Genomic DNA, 23,653 nt, shown 5'->3' with positions numbered 1-23,653 from the left:
TCATTTACCATGCAACAAGATTGAGCTAGTCTTAAAGGAGGATATAAAGACTAAAACTGTATTATATTGACTATACAGATATTATATGTTTTCTAAGAATCATTTTAAACGAGTGTTCTTAAAATGAATAAGCAATTCTTGTTAAACTATACGGTTGACCTACCATTGCACTATTACAGTGTTTTTGCAGATAAAAATAGACACAATGTCAGAAGTCGGCACTGTCAACCAGCGCATCAGAAGTCTGGCAGAAGAAAATCCTCAGCAACAGTGCTACAAATTCATCAGCGTGAAGAACGAGATTCTATCGTTGTCACGGCAACAGTTGTTTGATCTGAGTCGTCGTTTTGCTAGTCGTCTGCAACGACACGATATCAAGGTAATGTTTTCAAATTACTTGTCACTATATTTTACATCGTGTCAAGGTATTGATTTAATATTACTTGAAACGATATTACTTTAACTTGATGTCAAGGTAATGTTGTTTAAATGATTTGAAACAATATTTTGCATCGTGTCAAGGTAACGTTTTCAAATGACTTGACACAGTATTTTACTTGATGTCAAAGTAATTTGTTTAAATTACTTGACAAAAATATTTAACACGATATCATGGTACTGATTTAATATTACTTGAAACGATATTAATTTTACTTGATGCTAAGGTAATGTTGTTTAAATGATTTGAAACAATATTTTGCATCGTGTCAAGGTAACGTTTTCAAATGACTTGACACAGTATTTTACTTGATGTCAAAGTAATTTGTTTAAATTACTTGACAAAAATATTTAACACGATATCATGGTACTGATTTAATATTACTTGAAACGATATTAATTTTACTTGATGCTAAGGTAATGTTTTAAAATTATTTGACATATTTAAAATATATATCTAACGTTACATTTCAATTTTTTGTTTTTAAGCGTATCGCAAAAAAGTGCGTTCTACTTTGTGAATGAATGTGATCGTGCTACAATATAGACCTACTCTCGCATTTATTTAACAGAAAGGAGATGTGATCTGTTCTGTACTCACCAACTCAAGGTCAAGGATAATAATGGACATGGGTATTTTGATGGCGGGCGGCGTCGTCCTAACTGGCCTGGTAAACAAGCAATAAAATCAGCTGTTACGGTATCTGTATAGGCAAACACCGACAATAACAATACAGTCTTAAACCGAAGGGACGGTAAAAAATTATTACTTCGCTAAAAAGAATTAATAAAATAAATCTCTTTGTTTTAAATTAAATAGTGTAAATGTTTAAATTAAACCACGAGTGAGGACGTTTAGAATCTCGTATAACACATGTAAAGGAAACACCAACACAATTCTTTGAGGTTGGGGTGACACAAGTCTCTTCTTGTCCTCCCCACTGTAACCTCCAACTACCATCCACATTCATCGCTACGCACCTTCTGTTTCTACCCACTCACAATACACCCAGTTCAATTGTTACCCTCAATCACTCCGTACACACACACATACACACACACGCACGCACGCACGCACATACACACACACGCACGCACGCACACACGCACGCACACACGCACACACACAACACACGCACACACACACACGCTCGCGCACACACACACCCACGCACGCAGTGTTTTGTTCCACATACACACCTTTCATACAGATCACATCACCACACCTCGTATGATAGAAATTTGACCAAATACCATTACCTCTGAAGCTTTCTCATCGTCGTTTGATTGTCACCAGTCTGTCATGGAGCCACAAAGAGTAACTGGTTTATGCGTTAAACTTTTAAAATATAGTAGCACGAGCCGGCCCGCGGCATAACATACGCCGCTATTTAGTTGTTTCTAATTTTCAATAATTCATAATTTGTGAATTCGACAGTACCAACGCTGACACTGAAAATATTTCTTTAAAACACTATAAGTAGCTCGTTAAGGACCATAACCCCCCCCCCCCTCCCCCCCCCTACGTTTAAAATCGTTGGCTCTGCTTGTAAACATTTAGAGTGAACACAGCTCACTAAAACCATGTAGGGGTGGGGAGGTAGGGAGAGCGTTTGCAGCTTGTTTTCTAACGGCTCGAAGAGGAGAATTATATATATAGATTGTGTCTAGCAAGACCATTAAGCCATGGATATAAGACTTTTAATGCTCTCGAATTTTATAATTATCTCCCATGTTAACGAGTATTAAAAAAAATCGTCTGTCGTTGATAACTCTTGTTGTATTGTGATATACAGGAGCAGTCAAAGCTAACAATACGAAAAAAACTTCGATATTAAAAGTTATAAAAATCAATTACATACACTACAGTAAATTGATATTATGGATTGTTTGAAACCACATTTGTCTTTCACACTATCACTGACCATCTCAGCCAGTTTTGTCTGACGGTCAAGATTTATTTGGAGCCCTGAGACATTCCAACTGTTCCATGGTCATCACGTCCAGCGCGAGCCCAACAGCCAAGATCTTTGAGAGATACGGCCTGTCTAGTAGTGTGGGGGAGAAAGGGAAGTAAGTCTGTAACATATTCTAGTGGATTCAGTAAGCTTATTGATAAAGGGAAGTAATTCTAATAAATTTTTGAAGGGCTTCACTAAAATTATTGATAAAGGGAAGCATGTCTACAGCACATTCTTATGGAGGGTTTAGTAAATTTTATGTGTAAAGGGAAGTATATTTATCATACGGATTAGTAGACTTATTCCATTAACGGTTTAATAGAAGAAAGTATGTCTATAACACATTATAAATTATGGATATTAAACGATCAGTTATATACGATCCATAATTTTAATTATTTATTCTTATTAATTAATAATTCAATCTATTAATTTTATGACTTTTATGAATGCACAAACTAGTTTTTACTTTATACAAAAATTTTGCATGTACATATACACAATAATCACAGTGCAACCTACACCAAAACAGTTATTTTTAGTGCTCTCTCTCTCTCTCTCTCTCTCTCTCTCTATATATATATATATATATATATATATATATATATATATATATATATATATATATATATATATATATACATATATATGTAACGAGACTATTTGCCTGTAGTGCCAAATGTTAACGAGTTCTGCTCGACAACGCCAAATGTTACCGAGTCTAACCACTCATTCTACACAACATCGACCACAGTATAGATACTCGAAGATGCAGGTTCGCTATTGATCCTTTTATTACATGAATCAAAGAAATGCTTCACAATAATATACGGAATCAAAAGGAATGCTTCACAATAATAGTTTGAATCAACTGACTCCCAACAGTCCTCACTAGTCTTCATATAACTGAATACACATGTCTATCGTCCTTCTTAACACAATATAACCAACTTGATACTGCCACACAGACTGACTGATCGAGAGAGCCAGACTGAGGCACTTCCTAAATGTCCATCGCACCATCGTAAAAAAAAATTATTGTTCCATTCACTGTCAATGTCGTCCCATTCGTAAAAGATTGACAGTTATCCCTATTTCACATATCAAATGTGTCTACATCATATTCCTCAGACACAAAACAGTTCTAGAATTCACATCCACCTTTTTTCGTTTGGTGCCTTCACCAGTTCACTTTTATGACTTTTTGAACAGTCTGTTCTCATACCAGCGCGACCATGAAAGAATTGATGGTTGCTGACAAAAAATTTCGTATTCTTTCTGTTTCTCAAACTTCTCCGCGGACCACTTATCTGATGGTCTACTGTCTCTCTGCTTCTGGGAGGAACGGGATCCTCTTCGTTGCCGTTATCCTCCACTTGTGTCTCGCTGTTGTTCTGTTGATGGTGACATGGTTCCGGGATGGGTATGTGAATTTCCGTTATAGTTTCCGGTTCCCTAATTGTCTTGGGTTTCCTTGTGTGTAACTGCTCTTCTTGACTATGACAATATTTCTTTAATTGAGCAATATTCGCCCACCGATCCGGTTTGGCGTGATCGATGGGTCTTATCTTAAAGGGGCCACCTGCTACTTTAGGCATCTCCACGACTTGCCATATCTCCTGTCCCCAGAGATCGTGGATTTTGTTTCTGCCTAACGGGTGGCTACGCAGTAATACCCTGTCGTTCAGTTTGAGTGGCGGGTCCTTTGTCTGTACCGGCGGTTCCCTTCGCCGTGCTTCATGTTCTAGTCTTTCCTGTACTACCCTGTACATTTCTCTAATTCGTCTCATATGTTCATTCACATATTCCAGTGCAGTGTATGAGCCAGTCATACTCTCCTTTTTTCCTAGGAACAAGTCAAGAGGGAGTCGAGCCTCCCGTCCGAACAGCAACATGTGTGGCGAAAAGCCGGTTGTGGCATGGGGGGTGCAGTTGTATAGATATACCAACTCTGGGAGAAAATCAGGCCAACGTTTTTTCTGTTCAGGTTCTAGCGTACACAGCAAATCATGCATGCTGCGGTTGAACCGCTCGCACTGTCCGTTTCCTTTCGGATTAAATGTGGTTGTTCTAGATTTGTTGATCCCGTAGTGGCTGCACAGTTGGTTAATTACTTCTGACTCGAAGGCCCTTCCTTGGTCAGAGTGTAATTGTCTTGGTATGCCATATTTGATGAACCAATGTTCTATTAAGACCTTTGCCACTGTTTTGGCAGTCTGATCTCGTGTGGGCACCGCAACAGTCCATTTGGTGAATACATCAGTCATTACCAACACATGTTCCGTCCCATCCGATGATTGCTCCAACGACGTAAAGTCCATAGCCACAATCTCTAGTGGTTTTGTCGCTAGTAGGTGTCCTGATGGCTGTCTCATTTTGACAACTGGCATTTTCGCATGCTGACACCTAACACAAGCCTCACAATGGCGTTTGACCTCCATCTCCATATTGGGCCAGTAACACCGCCGTCGTAATATTTTGTGCGTCCTGTCCTGACCCTGGTGTCCTGCCCTGTCATGTGCCAACCTTAGCACTTCTTCTCGTAACTGTCCAGGCACCACCACCTGGTGTATTGTCCCATCAATTTGGTCATGAATTCTCCGCATGAGAACACCATCCTTTATACTGAGACGGTCCCACTGACTCAGTATTTTCTTTGTTTCTCGACCAAATTGTTCTCTTTCCCTTCTTCCTGGGAATTTTTGTTCCTGGACGTGTTTCAACAGCGGCTGTAAACCACTATCCGTTCTCTGGGCATCTCTTATCTCTTTGTGATTAAGACAATTAAAATCACTAATGTCCATATGTCCGGGCTCTGTGGAAATGTGCTCCACCCCGGTCTGTCCGTTTTGCATCACTAGCCTTTCTTTGTCTATCATTTCTTCTAGTTTGCCAACACTGTTCTGTTGTCTAATATTTTTATTTACTTCTTCCGATAACAGACACTTTAAAGATGAACATTTCTCCTGTGCTTTTAATTTGCATGAACTTTTCCTATCCAGTTTCCTGGTTAGACTTTGAATTCCTTTATTAAGTCTACCAATTTTCTTCTTATCATCATTTTTCTCTACCAACAAATTGTTCACTTGAAACTTTTCAACATCCAAGTTCATTTCACAGTTCATTTTTTCTATTAGTTGTGTTTTACCTTTCTTTTCCTCCTTACTGTGTTTCTGTGTCATTTTGTTTACTAAGTCATAACCTCGCCACTCTGTAGCCTTGTCTTGCCTTACAGAGGGCGATCGTTTCACCGGACAGTACCGTGCCACATGTCCGGGTTGAGAGCAGGACAGGCCGATTGGTCGACCGTCGGCCGTCCACCGGAGCGATGGACCGGCGGGTCGCGGCCGTCCAACCTGTCTCTGTTTTGGCCCGTTCTTTTCCTGATTCTCAGCTGTTGACCTACTCTCTAACCTCTCCAATCGTTGGTCAACCTTATCCAGGTGAGCCAACAGCTGAGCCATCATGGTTTCCACCGTGCCGGTCCCTGTGGGTGGGGATTGTTTCTGTTCCGGCACAGAGACTTTGTCCACCGAACAGTTCGATTGGTCCTCATCCTCGGACCTGCGGATCGCTGAGTTCCTGACCTGAAGGAAGGTCAACTGCGGGTCTTTGTGGACCTCCTCTTTCAACTCTCTCCTTAAGATCGGGGTTGCTAGCCCCTCGATGAAATGGTCCCTCAGTAGGCGTACATCAATGTCAGGTGTTTTGCCCTTTACCGAATCAAAGGCCCTGTTCATTCGGTGTGAATACTCCATCACACTCTCCGCCATTCTCTGCTTCAAGCCTACTAACACCGCTAGCAGTTGCGATCCCGACCGTCTCTCCCCAAAGGTCTCCATAATTAGATCCAGCACCTTATCTGGATCTGATTGGATGGTTTTATCGTGGCATTTGACCTCTGCCCTAACCGTCTCTCCTATACTGCCCATCAGCAGTCTTAATCTTTCCTCTGGTGACATGTGTCTCGAGGCCCAGGCCGCTTTGACCTCCTCACTGAACCTGTTGGTTAAAGCTGGATCACCGTCCCCGTAAAATTTGTTAATGTGGGACTCTCTGGGCAGGACCACAATATGGGTCTGCTTCTCGTCCAGAGTAGACATTTTATTCCTTGAGTAAAAAAAAAAGAGTTCTTTCTTACCGTGTGTGTATGAAAAATTTTCCTCGTTCCTCAATTTTCACTGTTCCTGAATGTCCGAATTCACACACACACGAAACACAGTTATGAACAAGGTTGACTATGGGTGCCTCAAGCGGCAAGTCTAGCTGGATTCATCCTGTCCGCAGCGCCAAATGTAACGAGACTATTTGCCTGTAGTGCCAAATGTTAACGAGTTCTGCTCGACAACGCCAAATGTTACCGAGTCTAACCACTCATTCTACACAACATCGACCACAGTATAGATACTCGAAGATGCAGGTTCGCTATTGATCCTTTTATTACATGAATCAAAGAAATGCTTCACAATAATATACGGAATCAAAAGGAATGCTTCACAATAATAGTTTGAATCAACTGACTCCCAACAGTCCTCACTAGTCTTCATATAACTGAATACACATGTCTATCGTCCTTCTTAACACAATATAACCAACTTGATACTGCCACACAGACTGACTGATCGAGAGAGCCAGACTGAGGCGTCGCCTTCCTTATATCCCCCTCGTATCCGTAGTCGTATTCGGTTCTATCATAATCGTAATCGTACTCGATTCTAATCGTTGCATCAGAATGTTAATTGCGCCGCTTCTGTCGTACAGTCCGATTTAATATAACATCTGCACTGTTTCGTCAGCCAAGTCGTGTCAAAGTTGACAGCGCTTGTCGTATCCTTCCAAACTACGCCGTGGCTTTATGATCGTTATCAGTTGGCTTATCAGTCCAACACCTGCACTATCGCGTTCTCAACAATAGTGACTAGTAACTAGGCCCACCCTAGTTACATATATATATATATATATATATATATATATATATATATATATATATATATATATATATATATATATATATATACTTATATGTGTATGTATGTATAAAATAGCAACTGCTGCTGTCTATCTGATTCTACTAAATAAATCTAAGAACACACGGCATATGTTACAGTCTAGAGACCATCATCCCAGTACAGTGTGACCAAGCCCCGTGTCTAAAACAACTGATCGTGTACAGGTTAAACAGCCACCAAGACCACACAGCTTTCATCTCTTCTCTCGCTGATGAACACTTCTACGAGGCAGACGTCAATGCTGATGACGAGGCTTACATTTTCATGACTTCCGGCAGCACCGGATTTTCTAAGATGGTTCCCAGAACCCACAGGTGAGAAATTGTATCATTGAGTGACGTTTGGGGGTGCTAAAACTGACAGGTGGGACATTTTGTCCACACTTGTCGTACGATCTACGGCCGAGATCTGAACTCCAGGGTTCGCCAGCACTAGACCACACCGCCTCCTAGGATGTGATACATTTTTATACAACTCAAATATAGAATCAACGAAAGAAATATTGAATCAATAAAAAAAAAACATGTAAAAACATTGTCATGAAAAGCATTTTTATTCAGCATTATTATAAATATAAATAGTCTTGACATTTGCTTGCTTCAAAAACATCCACAACTGATGCAAACCCTCCACTGTCCCCCACCCCTACCCCCAGCTCTAAAGTAGAAACGACAAAATATAATACTGCTTTATATTGGACACAAAATTTAAGTATTAATTAGTAATAGCAGGGAAAAACATTGATGACAGAATTGACATCTATCTCGATTAAACCTCCAAATTGTATCGCTTTAAAAACTCACATACGTTTTTAAAAATAAATATTTTGATAGAGGTAGAAAACAAACTTTAAATGTTTCAACTTCCATAGGGAATGTCTTGATCTGGCTGACAACCACTGCCGTATTTTCACCCAAGATGACGTCTTGTACAGTGATCGCCCCTTTGGTTGGCTGGGTGGGTTCCCCCATTTTTATCTGACCCAAGGGATCCCGACCCTGGTTCAAGAAGTGTTCAATGGGGTCACGGTAAGGGACGTGTCTGATATCTGGGGCATTGTGCTCAACCTGGGAGCGACATTTACATTCATGCCTGTACCTGACGTCATGCTGCTCAGACAGGTAGTGTTGTTAAGTGTCGACACAAGTGCTATAAATAGATAATATGCAGACATTAATTGGTTATTTTAATTACACACCTATTAAACATTGCATATATATGTGTTGTGTAAAAACACATTAAATAAGCATTCAACTTCTAAGTTTTTGTTTTTTCTAATTTTTTGTTTGTTTTTTATATAATAATATATTTTTTATATTTATTGTAAAATTAGCATTATGCAGATCACATTTTTAAGAAGTCAATCAAGGTCATCTTGACTGGAGGTCAGCCAATCAAAAAGGTTTGATACTTTTTAAAATTGTTTTTTCTGTTCTAAGAGCAACCATTCTAACAGCCCATCCTAAAAGTACGTTAAAATTATCTTACTCGGAAATAGTGTAGTAGAACTAGTTTTATCCAAATTACAATGAAATTTTATACAAAGGGGTTTGCCATTCACAGAACGTTGTTGCTGTAGTGGGTCAGGTATGTGATGTGATGATGACTGTCTATGGCTCAACTGATGCAGGCTTGATAACATATGGGCTCATTTCTATACACAACAAGGTATTCTTATCTTTTTAACATACATGTGAATTACTGTACACAACAATGTATTCTTATCATTACACTTAGAGGCTCATTACTGTACTTGTATAACAATCTTTTGATAGCACTAAAATTCTAAAATAAACATTGCATTATAAATTAATCTTTTGTCGTTAAAGTGTAATTATATAATTTCGTAATACAAATAGGGTTAAAAAGATATAGTGCCTACATAGCAATTAAAAACACTCGTTTTGAACTGATAGCTTATAATTAGTACGTATTGTGGCAAATCAATATAGCATTTTCATAATACTCTATTTTATTCGGATTTGACCATGCATACATTTCAAATTGACTTAAAATATGTTTAACTCGAGATAAGCTTTATTGAACTATAAGCAACTTTTTACAAACAAAAATTCCAGCTTTTAGCTAGCAGGGTAAGTCTTCTGATTCTAATACTGACAAAGGTGTTCATAAGTCTTTGCATCACAGGAAAGGTTTAAAGACTGCAGAGCTGGGAACATTCTATGTCCAGGCCTCCAGCTAAGATTAGTGGATGAAAACACCAAACAGGTCTTCACAGAACCGAACCGTGTTGGAATTATACACCTCAAAGGTTTGTAGTTATTCTTCCCTAACACAAAAATATTAACGACTTCGTGAAGAATATGTTCGCTTAAAATGATATTCTTTGTTCGAGGAAATCATCTTCGATCTTACAAATAATCAAGTCGGCGTGGTCGAGTCGGTTAAGCTCATGGATGCCAAACCGATCAATCCCGAGTTCGAACCCCCGGACAGAGGAGTCTCGTCAGCTAGGGACAGCCACTCTTCTAGGAGAGACAACTCCAAAATCAAACAACTGCTACCTTGTAATTTGTTATTGGCCGGACAAAGGCTATGAGAACAAATAAAAAAAGAAAATCAGGCTGAATTAGGAGACAAACACCACACATAACACGTTGACAAATAATACTTAACTGTGTGTCCTCTTCGCTATTACAATGTATTAGAAAGAAGAACTACTAAGTAGGCATTACTTAAATGTTTAACTTTTTACGGTGAAAATGCAGCATTCTTCTCGATCTTATACTAGTAAAAACTTACTCTTAGCTGATCTCTTTCTTAGAAATATAAAATACAATTTTTGCCGTATGAAACAACAATCACAACTTAACATTTCCTCACTTCGATTGTAGTGTATGTAAAATAAATTATGCCACTATTATGTCACCCACAGGTAGGACTGTACTGAGGCGATATCTGAACGTGGAGACTACAACATCTGACATGTTCACCAAAGATGGCTGGCTAGACACTAACGATGCCGGCTACATTGAGTACGTTTATTTTTTTCAGTGGTGGACTGTAGCCTATGAAATAAATAAAAGCTCCTTCGCGTCTTAAATTTTCATAGTGCATTATTGTCATACAAGCATGAAGCCCGACTCCACAAAGTTACGGGTCACTTTAAAATTACAATATACAACGGACTGAAAAAAAGAAACCTTGATAGACCTATAACAGCAGTTATCCCGACGGTCCACCGGGATTTTTTTCCCTTGGGAGTACAACAGGATTTCCCCAGTCCACCTCTTTATTTTTTACAAGGTTTTTTTTGCCTATGCTATCTATATCTATGGTCTGCCCGATTTTATGATCTATTTGTACTTACTTCTAATTGTTAGATTTCTTTACCACTTTGTACTTCGGAGACTATTTACTGCTAATGAATATTTAAAAAAAAATATATGATTTTATTTTCATGAACGTTCGAAAAAATAACTGTATGAATTAAAACGATGAGATAATATATATATATTCCAGTTTCGAAAGATATTTTTATATTTTATTCAAACAACTTTTAATTTGTTTGTTAAACAACAAGCGAGCTATCGCTATTTTTAAAATTTGTTTTTCGTGTGTTGTCATTTAGTGATAAAGGTGGATTGTACGTCATTGGACGTCAATCTGACGTCATTGTGGTAGGTCCTTACAACATGTACCCTCAGTGGATGGAGGAGAGGATTCAGAAATGTCCAGGTGTTCAGTCTGTTATGATCGTAGGTAAGTAGGTCAGTCAGTGATGATCGTAGGTAAGTAGGTCAGTTAGCCATGATCGTAGGTAAGTAGGTCAGTTAGTGATGATCGTAGGTAAGTAGGTCAGTCAGTGATGATCTTAGGTAAGTAGGTCAGTTAGTCATGATCGTATGTAAGTAGGTCAGTCAGAGATGATCGTAGGTAAGTAGGTCAGTTAGTGATGACCGTAGATTGGTAATTCAGGTAGTGATGATCGTAGGTAAGCAGGTCAGGTAGTTGGTATTACTGATCCTATGTAGATATGTTAGATAGTTAATTTGGTAACTGTAGGCAAATACATATTATAACAGCTACAATTATAGACCTTTACAGTACAGACTAAATCCAGAAGTATGTATACAGGTAGATATAAAGTTATATAGCACAACGGTATTAGATAAACACGTTTCCTTCGTTATAGTGATACACATTATATACGAATAGGCCTGTATGTTATACTTATATAAGTTATACTGATACACATTATATACCCATATGCGTTATTCTTACACAAGTTATACTAAAGCAGCGAATCCCTTACAGGACTGCCCCACCCAGTGACCAGCCAGGAGCTGTGTGTTTGTGTCATCAAGGAGAAGGACGCGATCTTGACCCTGGCCGAGCTGGAGACCTTCTGTCGGGGCATGTTCTTGCCGGGGGCCACCAAGTTTGACGGGGTGCCGGAGAAGTTTGTCTTCATGGACAGTTTCCCGGTACTGGCTAGCGGGAAAGTTTCCAGAAATGGCGTCGCGAAAATGGCCGCCCAATATTTTAAAACAAATTCCTATTTAGACGTTAATGATATGTAAAGTTTATGTTGAATTAGCTGTTTCATTGTAAGACCGAACCAAAAAGAATCTTTACCAAACTTGCTGTTTCATCATTTATACACGAACCTCTTTATGTTATTAAATGTTATCTATACAGAAAAAATAATTACTTAGGATAATCCTCATCCCAAGAAATAATATACATTGGTTTAAATTATACTACTGTAATTAACCTTACTGTGGGGTATTTGATAATCTTTTGCAAAAAACTGTAGTGGTAGGTCACTTTTTATATAGGTATCATCAGATGGTTCTACTACTTCTTCGTTATTAATTGTAATGTTAGACATGAGATAGTCCAACAAAAGCATTACGCGTCAACTTGTTATGCGCCATATAGGCCGATGCTTATATGTTTATGATGTGTTTATAGCATGATTTATTGGCATTAGTATAATTATTGAACTAAACATCTTTTCAAAAATAAATTATTGTGGTTTCTCTTTGGTTTACTTATAGCCAATAAATATTTTAAAGAAAGTATTCTCTTTATTCACTATTGCTCTACTTGTGAACCTATAATTTAGGATATATGGTCGAGAATGTCATAGATCAATTTCCGTGTAAATAAGTTTCAATTTGTTTGCAAATTTACTGCGGTTCAAATTTTTTTGTAAGTGTTCTACACATTGTCAGCCTAGCTGATGCCGAGCTGGTTGTATAAAATTTTCAAGCTTGCTGTCAATTTTCTCGGTGCTCATTTCGGAGTAGGATAATTAAGTTTGGCGCAATCCTTTTGAAAAATATGTTACGTATGTCTTGTAGATTGTACACTAAAATACTAAATATATAATTGACAAAAAGTTATACAATTCAAAAATATTTTGATTAAGAAATTAAAATTAATTATTTTAAAACTTACTAGTTTTCGCTTTTCCTAATTTTTTTAAAGGAAGGTAACTGAACAATAACGGTACACTACTTAAATCTTACTTACTATGTCCCTTAAACAAAGGGTAATAATCACATTCAATGTATTCAAGAAGTTTCTAAACATTTTAGTATAATCCTTATTCGTTTTAATTGACACTATTAATCAGCAGAATTCGAAAATTAAATAATCTGCAATAAGTACTGTCGCATTTAAAAAATAAACAATAAATGCGATTGGTTGGCAGCAGTGTAGTAGACAGGGGTCGCAGGGTTCCCTGTGACGTCAATCAGGGGTCCCATCAGCGCCGAGCAGAGGATGAACCCACAGGGTAACATGGAGGCGACGACGGCAATCACAACACCAGAGTTCTTGTCGCCGTTCTGGAGCATTCGATAGAACAAAAGCAGGTCAATAAGATACATTTTACAGGGTAACATGGAGGTGAATTGCTATCACAGCACCAGAGTTCTTGTCGTCGTAGCTGATCGAATCAACTAGATCAAGCAGGAACTTTTATGCCCTGCCATTTAATTTAGCATTGCGGATGGAATCAAAAGTTTCTTTACGATGCCTTAATGTTACAAACAGATCTCAATAAACTGTATGAAAATGTAGTTGAAAAATATTGAGATACTATTAAAAATATAACATTTGTAGACACTGATCATTATAAAACTTACATTGCATACTATTGTAGAATTTTGTTTTTTTAATGATTTGTTAAAAACCCTTGAATATGTCACACCTTGATCTCACTGTTATTGGCCTACCAGCGTATTGATTAGCTAAGATATAAGGCACAGTCAACGAAATGGCATTGAAAAAACCAGTCCACACAGTTGTAATATAGAAGGCCCATAACTCTGCCCTTACCGCGCACACTAGGTTTACTGCGACATACAGATGATGATCATATCACTTCTGTATCCCTAGAGCAGTTTAGACAGTCAATGAATTTTTGTTCATGAATCTCAGGATATAATTAATAAAAAGAATACATTTAATAAACATTTATAAATACAAATATATGTCTCAATTATTCCAACACGTGTTTTCATACAAATGCTTAATGATACTCAAGTACTCACAAATACCTTTTATAATCATGCATAAAAGGTAATTTCCATCCTGTCTGTGTTTAGGTAACTTAGGTCTACATAGATGAGCCCCTTTATCTTTTTACTGACATCTCCGGCTCAGGAGGTGTCTCCCATTATCCAGGCATGCTCAACACGGCTAACTACGACTAACTGTTGAGTCACTAAGTTGACAAAATTTATTTGTACTGTTTTTGTTAGTGTGGTGTAAAACAACGCTGTTTGCCAGATTTTTAAAACATTTTTCTTACCTGGCCAAGCTACAGTCCCGCCACAACAATAACAGGCTGAAGGTCCCCAAACCAAAATGCTGTCTATTAAAATTAAATTAGTGAGTCCGCTTGCGATACGGCTTCTTAGTCTCAGTCTCTCTCGACGGTTACGATGTAGAAATAAAAAGTTCTACCCTACATGACCTTGAACTAGAAGAAATGCTGAATCAGGTTAATTAGATAAAACAATAAACCTGTGTAACTTAATATGCTTGTTCGGTCGGTCAACGCAACAATATGCAATTCTCTACTATTACTTGTATAATTAAACAATTTTCTAATACAAAGTTAAATATGCTAGTATCTCCCTACTACTTACTCGTTTTAAATAAACCATTTTCTAATACGAATTATAATAATGCAAGTATGTCCCTACTAATTCCTCCTGTTAATTAATCCTACTACATTTCTAATAGTTTTTAGAAGCTCCCCATCATTAGCATATTCTGCGCATTGATATCAGTGGTTCTCAACTTGGGGCAAGTAGCTGCTGTGATCCACGTTACAGTGAGATCTCTGGGGCACTTTGAGATGGGATTGGTTATAAGTTTATAGATCATCAGTTCCACAGTCGAACATAGTAAATGTTGTATTCAGCTGTTTTTAAGAAGTGGCTCGAAAGCCAACAATATATAAAACTTTACACCATGACTAAAGTGCATAATTATAAGGAGATATTGAAGATTAGAAGCGAGATTAACAAATATTATTTCATATTCCCATGACAGATAATTATTTAAAAAAAAATGTTGTGTAATGTTACCTTTCGTACCAGTTGCTGCAAGGAGATAAGTCATTACATCAGACAACCGTTGATTATTATCTTTTCACTTCACAAAATTGTGTGCGGTAAGTGTATGTGATATAATAGAAATAGCCGACTATAACATAGTGATGCTTAACATTTAAAAAAATAATATTTTATATTTTTAGTGACATTTTTAAAAAAGAAATCCAGCTTATATTCCTCAATAAATTTTATGGTTGAAACTAGGAAAGACGAAGCTTTCAACTCTATTCTGAAATTCAGAAGTTATGGTTTATTAAACTAATGTATCAAAATGAAACTAATCTTATTGCATAATACAAGTTACATTACCCACTATCTATGATTACTGTATAGACTTCTGCAGGTTTTACTTCTTCGTGGAGTGTAATATTGATGAAATATCAATTATTTTTTTTATTCTACGAATGGCCTAAAATTGATTACTTAATTAAAGTGTTCTTGCAGATATAAAAAGACACAATGTCAGAAGTCGGAACTGTCAACCAGCGCATCAGAAGTCTGGCAGAAGAAAATCCTCAGCAACAGTGCTACAAATTCATCAGCGTGAAGAACGAGATTCTACCGTTGTCACGGCAACAGCTGTTTGATCTGAGTCGTCGTTTTGCTAGTCGTCTTAAACGACTTGGTGTCAAGGTAATGTGTAAAAAGCAGCTTCACCGATCATATATATATATATATATATATATATATATATATATATATATATATATATATATATATATATATATATATATATAATATATACCTAAATTTCAGCTCGAATGTAAAACACTGTTTATATATGTGGATATGTATGATACTGTGAGAAAAATAGACCAATGTATGTTCATGTGTTTATTGAACAGAAAGGAGATGTGATCTGTTCCGTCCTCATCAACTCAAGGTCAAGGATACTAACTGACATGGGCATTTTGATGGCTGGCGGTGTTGTTCAAACTGGATTGGTAAACTAGCATTAAAAAGTTGAAATTGTTTGTCTATAATAAGAGAACTGACCCCTCCGTTTAGAAAAAAAAGTAATTTAAATTAAAAAAAAAAACAATAGAAAGGTGACAAATAGTTTAAAATACATCTAAGCTTCACCAACTTCTTCTCTTTGCACTAGTCTTTAATAAAGTAAGTTCTTGATTTTGCGTAATGTTATTTTTATTTTACATTAAATAAATTGCTTTATGTCTGATAAGATTGTTTAGGTATGGTTCAGCCAGGCAGATATTTAATGTACTCCTTTATTCATATCTCACTTGTTTACAACTATTAAAAAATTAAATGACCTTTGACTGTTGTTAGAAATAATTGTATTATGAGTTTTATAAGAGCCTGAGCGAGCAATAAGAAAACACATTTTCATCATTGAATATTGTGTAATATATACCACACACTAAATTGATATATCACTATCGTTAAAATATGTATTTGTCTATCACACAATCACTGACCATCTCAGCCAGTTTTGTCTGACGGTCAAGATTTATTTGGAGCCCTGAGACATTCCAACTGTTCCATGGTCATCACGTCCAGCGCGAGCCCAACAGCCAATATCTTTGAGAGATACGGTCTGTCTAGTAGTGTGGGGGAGAAAGGGAAGTAAGTCTTTTACATATTTGTGGAGGGCTTATGTAAGCTTAACGATAAGGGGAAGTAAGTCTAACACTTATTGTATCTTCAAGTATTTGGATTTTTAAGTAATATTTACTTTCGATCTGATATTCTCCCTACCTATCAAACTACCTACTTGCCTTCCTGCCTTCCTTCCTGCTTGCCCTCTCACCTACCTACCGATCTATTTACTTGCCTACCTAACTATCTACCTACCTCCTGTCTGCCAGCCTCAATGTCTGCCCACCTGCCTACTTACTTTCTCTCTCTCTCTCTCTCTCTCTTTCTCTCTTTCTCTCTTTATATGTTTATATATATATATATATATATATATATATATATATATATATATATATATATATACATACATGATGTGCTTGTGTGTGTATATATAAACAATTACAACAGTATGCAACAAGAATCAAAGTCTTTCACCCTATAAAACAACAGCTGTATAAAGTTAAAAAAAATTCTGTATGTCTGTATGTTACAGTGTAGAGACCATCATCCCAGTACAGTGTGACCAAGCCCCGTGTCTGAAACAGCTGATCGTGTACACGTTAAACAGCCACGAAGACCACACAGCTTTCATCTCTTCTCTCGCTGATGAAGACTTTTACGAGGCAGACGTCAATGCTGATGACGAGGCTTACATTTTCATGACTTCCGGCAGCACCGGATTTTCTAAGATGATACCAAGAACTCACAGGTAAGACATTTCTATCATTGAGCGATGGATGGGGTGTTGCATTTTGTCCTTGATAAAAGGCTGGGGGTGACTAAAACCCACGAGGAAGGAGTGTTTATAAGTTTCAAGGGTAAAAACGTAATAGGAAATACCAAAAACTTACAGATTGGAAATTTTATCTCTGAGCAGAGAGGGGGTGCTAAGAACTCACAGGCATGGTTTCTTTAAGACATTTTTCTCCGTGCATACGGGGACCTCAAATTCCTGGTGAGGGGGGGGGGGCGCATTTAAAATTTCCGGTTTGGGGCAGAATATGGTTTCATTATTTATTTCCTCTATTTCATCTGGAGGTAGAATTTCAGTAGTCTTGCTCGAGTGAGGGATGGGGGGCAGAGGCGTAGCGACTCTTCCCGGCCCCCCAACGACGCGCTTTTAATTTGCCCCCCCCCCGCACAAACTTTCAATTTGACGCCCCCCCCCCCGGACAGTATTCAATTAGACGCCCTATTCAAATATTTTTATATAATGCAAAACTGCAGCTAAAGCGAGCTATTTTTTCCAACCGATTTAGGCGCCCCCTAGGGTCGGCGCCAGGGGAAATATGTGCCCCCCGCTTCCCCCCTCGCTACTCCTCTGGGGGTGAAAGAGGGTGGTTAATGCCCCGGAGTAGCTTACATGTGTGGCATTTAGCATTCAAAGGTGGGGTATTGAGCACTTACACGGCGGCTAATTTGTCGTAGACAGAAGAATGGCATTCAAAAGGCCGAAAAGACAAAAGGCCGACGTTTACTACTTCCACAGAGAATGTCTTGATCTGGCTGACAACCACTGCCGTATCTTCACCAAAGATGACGTCTTGTACAGTGATCGCCGTTTCGGCTGGCTTGTTGGGTTCCCCCATTTTTACCTGACCCACGGGATCCCGACCCTACTCCAGGAAGTGTTTGATGGGGTCACCATGAGGACGGTGGCTGAGATCTGGGGCATTGTGCTCAACCTGGGAGCTACATTTTCATTCTTGCCAGTACCTGACGTCTTAATGCTGAAACAGGTAGTGTTCTTTTAATTATATAAATAATTAGTTAATTACAGTGTAATTGCAGTGTAAAGATAACATGTAGGCAGGTATTTTGTTATCTTGTTACATAAACATGTACACAATACACACACACACACGCACACACACCCACCCACCCACTCCCACACCCACCCACCCACCCACCCACCAACCCCCCCACCCCCCCACCCACCTCTCCCCCCACACCCACACCCACACACACATATATATATATATATATATATATATATATATATATATATATATATATATATATATATATATATATATATATATATATATATATATATACATATATATATATATATATATATATATATATATATATATATATATATATATATAGTTTTAACAATCGTTTCTTATTTAACAATTTTATTTTTAGCATTACGGCGATAACGTTTTACAGAAGTCAATCAAGGTCATCATGACTGCGGGTCAACCAATCAAAAAGGTCTGATGGTACTAAGTTACTCCCAGCTGTAGAACATACTGTTACAGTACACATTGAACTATCCATTCTCATACGCGCTGTTTACCTATCACAGAATGTTGTTGCTGTAGTGGGTCAGGTATGTGATGTGATGATGACTGCCTATGGCTCGACTGATACAGGAGTAGTAACATATGGGCTCATTACTGTACACAACAAGGTATTCTTGTCATTAAACTTATGGACTTTTTACTCTAAGCTATACGTTATTCTTTGTTATTAAACATGCGGGCTTATTTATTACCTCACACAAGTTATACAAACTAATTGCCTGCATATTTAGTTATAAAATAAAAAGCACTAGTCTTTAAAATATTATAGGCTACTTGGTATACAAAGCTGTTGTAAACTCTGGTTTTGTATGGATTTCTAAAAATTCGCACTTATTGTGGCAAAACTTATTAAACTTGTTCATACTTCTAAAACTGCTCGGCTTTGACCATCATTACGGTTTTAAGTTAAAGTTTTATTATGGTACTCGAGATAAAGTCAATCACAATATGAGCCTTGTTTTACTAATACATATCACATAATTTAACTATCGGGATTAATCATTTGGACCTTACACCAACTCGTGTAGCTCAAGGTATCCAGTTCGGATCTCATTTCGAACTTATGATTGTGGAACGTCCTTGAGTCCCCCCCCCCCCCCCAGCTCTGATGGGTACCTGATTTTTTTTAGGGAAAAGCAAAGTCGGCCTGGCATCGTGCTTACCACACCATTCCTTCAAATGTCGAGGTAAAAAAACATATGAACTCGATTTCATCTGCCCAATTAATCGCTAGGTCTAAATAAGAATGTTAATTTATTTTGCACGTGTATTAATAAAAGTCTTTGCAACACAGGAGACGTTTAAAGACTGCAGAGCTGGAAACATTCTATGTCCGGGCCTCCAGCTAAGATTAGTGGATGAAAACACAAAACAGATCTTCACTGAACCGAATCGTGTAGGAATTATACAAGTTAAAGGTTTGGAGTCAAATCTTTAATTCGGATCATTCATTATCTTTGTCGGAAAAAATGTTCTTTGAAAAAAGTTTTTTTTTTTAAAGTCACAAGACGGCGAAGGAGGGCGGGAGAGCATGTGGTCAGCAACTTCTTAAGTTCTGAGTTCGGATTGAGGGGCAAATGAGGCTCGTTAGCTTGGGACAACAATTCCCCTCGGAGAGAAAACCACAAACTAAACAATTGCTGCCTTGCCTATTATTATTGGGTTGACCAAGGTTTTGGAAGCAATTTCACAAAGAAATAAAAACACTTTGACGTTGCAGTTGACGTGTCGTAATGGTGCATAACATATTGATACGAAATACCAAAATGTGTTGAATGAAATCACCTTTAATTTTTAAATAAAGAGCGAAGAATCAGTTCCAAATAATATATTAAATAAAAACTGTCAATTCCATACAAACCAACATGCTTGTTACTTTTAGACAATATCCGTCTCGTGTGTATAGCTGACTAGTCAGGAAACTTTTACAACAAAGAAGCGCTTCAGCTTGGCATATTTCTGTATATAACAACGTCCTTTTAGCCGCATTAAAATCACAAACATCTTGGCTTAAACTTAACTCAATTGTCGTTATAACAACAAAACCGTATCCAGCAAAATGTCCTGTTTATGTCCCCCACAGGTAGGACTGTACTGCGGCGATATCTGAACGTGGAGACTACAACATCTGACATGTTCACCAAAGATGGCTGGCTAGACACTAACGATGCTGGCTATATGGAGTATGTTTTTTTTTAGGTTTTCTTTTAGAAAATTCCTCTGTTATCAATACTTGCAATTTGTCAGATCTTAAAAAACACTATGTTTACCTTTTCCAATAGTTAGATTTTTTTGACACTTTTAATGTGTGTTTTTAATGACAATGCACTTTTTAAAATTTGAGTTTATTATAAAGGTGGGGAAATATAATTACATGCACACCTAGATGTAAATACATACACATTAGTTAACATTAATTAACACAATTTTTATTGTATTTCTTACAAGCAAAATTTTACTCCAAATACTAAACTGCAAGCTAGTTTGCTCTAACTTAGAACTGTGTTTTATTTTGTTTGTTCTTAAGTGATAAAGGTGGATTGTACGTCATTGGACGTCAATCTGACGTCATTACCGTCGGCCCATATAACATGTACCCGCAGTGGATGGAGGAGAGGATTCAGAAGTGTCCAGGTGTGCAGTCAGTTGTGATTGTAGGTAAGTAGGTCAGTGCTCATCGTAAGGAAGTAGGTCATTGGTCAAATAGGTCAGTTATTGGTGATCATAGGTAAGTAGGTAAGTCAGTGGTAATCGTAGGTAAAATGGGTCAGTCAGTGGTGATCATAGGTAAGTAAGTCAGTCAGTGGTAATCGTAGGTAAAATGGGTCAGGTAGCTGTTACTGTCGATCATTTGTAAATAGTATTTTCAGTGCAGATAACATATATAAATATATAATTTTCTTTTAATTTGGTAAATACGTACGGTCTACTGATATACAGTTATACGATAGAATAGTATTCGTCACACACACACACACACATACACACACACACACACACACACACACATATATATATATATATATATATATATATATATATATATATATATATATATATATATATATATATATATATATATATATATACCCATATGCGTTTTAATGATACAAGTTATATTAAAGCAGCGAATCCCTTACAGGACTGCCCCACCCAGTGACCAGCCAGGAGCTGTGTGTTTGTGTCATCAAGGAGAAGGACGCGACCTTGACCCTGGCCGAGCTGGAGACCTTCTGTCGGGGCATGTTCTTGCCGGGGGCCACCAAGTTTGACGGGGTGCCGGAGAGGTTTGTCTTCATGGACAGTTTCCCGGTACTCGCTAGCGGGAAAGTTTCCAGAAATGGCGTCGCGAAAATGGCCGCCGAATATTTTAAAACAAATTCCTATTGAGACATTCCCACTAATTTATGCTAATTTATACGTCAGCTGTTCCATTTAATCTAGTTGAATCAAGAAGCTTCCTTAGCGCTCTGTCTGGCGGATTAATTATTATTAATTATGTAACTTTTTGAAATTGAGTAATGTATCATTTTATGTTACTTATCTATAAAGTAAATGCGTATTAATTTACTAAATAAAGTTAATTCCCTAAAATAATATTCAGGTGTGTAAATAATACGAATGTCATTCCACTTACGGTGGGGTATTTAATAATCTTTTACATATAAGTGTAACTGTAGACTTATATAATATTGCTGTTACCAGATGGTAAAACCCATGATTAACGTAACTTTATGTATCTAGTTCAGACTTGTCACATGGTACAGACCCATCCCCCCACCCTCACCCAGACAGAGCACAGCCTGGGCTTAGTTTTTACTTTTCTTTCTTCATAGCTGGTTACCTTTTTATTTCCTCAGTGGTATTCTGAAATCTTCAGGTAATCCACGAAATTCTTAAATCTGGTAATCCACGAAATTCTTAAATCTTCAGGTAATCCCCCAATTTCTGAAATCTTCAGGTTAGCCATGATATTCTGAAATTTTCAGGTTAGCCAACATTATCCTGTTTGGTTACCCTAAGCTTTGTGGGCATTTAATCAAAAGGCCAAAAGTTAAAACTTTATAAAATGAGATAGATTTAAAAAAAAGACCTTTATTCTAAAACAAGAAGATTGCAATAACATTTTTATATGTATGCATCTTTAAAAAAATTACATAATATTAAGGAAAACAAAAAAGCACCTTCATAAAAATTTAAAAAAAAAATGAAGTAGACAATAACTTCAGGTCTTAATAAATTAATGCCTAAAGATAAAAGAAAAAATAAATAAATGGCAATTTTGATATCTGTTTGTCTTTTTAACGCTTCTTTCATTCAAACCATTTTTTAAAAAAAATTTACTTTATATTTTTTCTCGAAATAATAAAACTTTTTATAATATAAAGTTTACATTTTTCACGTGCAAGATAACATAATTATCAAATACATCAGAAAATTAATTTGCTTATCATGCCTCGTCTTCTAACTCATGTGCTTTTTTTTTAATTTCCCAAGCATAAAATTTTTCTTGATTTTTGCTTGCTTTATAATTGCAGTTTCACTGAAAAGCTTCACCAGTATTCTTTAAGTTTTAGACCTTTTTGAAATGAAACTGTTCTTTATAGTTATTTGTGAGCTATGTTTCCATTTGTTATTGGTATATAGTTAATGTATTTTATTTACTGAGCAATTCAACCGGAATGTTATGTTTATTTGTTTAACATTAAAATTTTGTTTTGCTATATTGTTACTAGTCTGATTATTTAACTAAACACCTGTTATACTTAATTTAATGAAAAATAAATGTGCATGCTCGTTTATTCCACAAATAACTTTTTAAATATTTAAAAGTTGATTCTATGATTTTAATTAATTGTCAATACACATTTCTAAATTATTCTTTACCCATCGAAGTATGTTGCACTACGAGTAATCCTATAATTTTAGTTGTATGTTAAATAATGTAATATATGATAGTTGTTGCAGTAATACGGTCAATGCTGAAGCTATATGAGCATTGTTTAAATTGTATGTTCAATCTTGAAAAATACGTTTTCAATTTTCATTTTCCATCGCTACAAACATTCTGAAGTCATGTATGCGGAACGCCTTCGTTACTCGAGGAACTTCGAGGCAGTGGCGTAGCGAGGGGGGGGGGGGTTGCGGACCGCACTGGGTTACACCATTTAGGGGGGTGACACCAAGGCAAAAAATAGAAAAATATATAGAGAAAAATGATAATTCCACTTAATTAA

The 23,653-nt window shown here is 37.0% G+C and overlaps 2 protein-coding genes across 2 annotated transcripts; both read left to right on the top strand.

Annotated features, from left to right (window-relative positions):
* Positions 1-205: 205 nt before the first annotated feature.
* On the top strand, positions 206-14,746 carry LOC131937999 (2-succinylbenzoate--CoA ligase). Its single transcript, XM_059295797.1, has 12 exons — positions 206-379; positions 1,011-1,109; positions 2,372-2,511; positions 7,573-7,722; positions 8,280-8,529; positions 8,742-8,810; positions 8,972-9,076; positions 9,557-9,680; positions 10,305-10,404; positions 11,001-11,131; positions 11,687-11,856; positions 14,657-14,746. Exons 1-12 carry the CDS (start codon positions 206-208, stop codon positions 14,744-14,746), a joined length of 1,602 nt encoding a protein of 533 aa, XP_059151780.1.
* Positions 14,747-15,465: 719 nt separating this feature from the next.
* Positions 15,466-22,484, top strand: LOC131937998 (2-succinylbenzoate--CoA ligase-like). The gene is made up of 11 exons (XM_059295796.1): positions 15,466-15,639; positions 15,852-15,950; positions 16,454-16,593; positions 17,099-17,314; positions 18,095-18,344; positions 18,757-18,825; positions 18,920-19,024; positions 20,472-20,599; positions 20,944-21,074; positions 21,559-21,703; positions 22,406-22,484. Exons 1-11 carry the CDS (start codon positions 15,466-15,468, stop codon positions 22,482-22,484), a joined length of 1,536 nt encoding a protein of 511 aa, XP_059151779.1.
* The last annotated feature ends 1,169 nt before the right edge of the window (positions 22,485-23,653 follow it).

Source organism: Physella acuta, unplaced genomic scaffold, assembly GCF_028476545.2.
Source record: "Physella acuta isolate Inbredline_101_S28 unplaced genomic scaffold, ASM2847654v3 ptg000227l, whole genome shotgun sequence".
Lineage (NCBI taxonomy): Eukaryota > Metazoa > Mollusca > Gastropoda > Physidae > Physella > Physella acuta.
Note: the sequence above shows the minus strand (reverse complement) of the source record. Positions and strands in the feature narration are given on the sequence as shown.

Bases quoted from the DNA above. Each gene is read 5' to 3' on its own strand.
- LOC131937999 (XM_059295797.1), top strand. From the start codon at position 206: ATGTCAGAAGTCGGCACTGTCAACCAGCGCATCAGAAGTCTGGCAGAA. The intron at 8,530-8,741 runs GTAGTGTTGTTA...TTGTAAAATTAG, and splicing joins ACGTCATGCTGCTCAGACAG to CATTATGCAGATCACATTTT. The intron at 11,132-11,686 runs GTAAGTAGGTCA...AATCCCTTACAG, and splicing joins TCAGTCTGTTATGATCGTAG to GACTGCCCCACCCAGTGACC.
- LOC131937998 (XM_059295796.1), top strand. From the start codon at position 15,466: ATGTCAGAAGTCGGAACTGTCAACCAGCGCATCAGAAGTCTGGCAGAA. The intron at 20,600-20,943 runs GTATGTTTTTTT...TTTGTTCTTAAG, and splicing joins AACGATGCTGGCTATATGGA to TGATAAAGGTGGATTGTACG. The intron at 21,704-22,405 runs GTTTGTCTTCAT...TGAAATTTTCAG, and splicing joins TTTGACGGGGTGCCGGAGAG to GTTAGCCAACATTATCCTGT.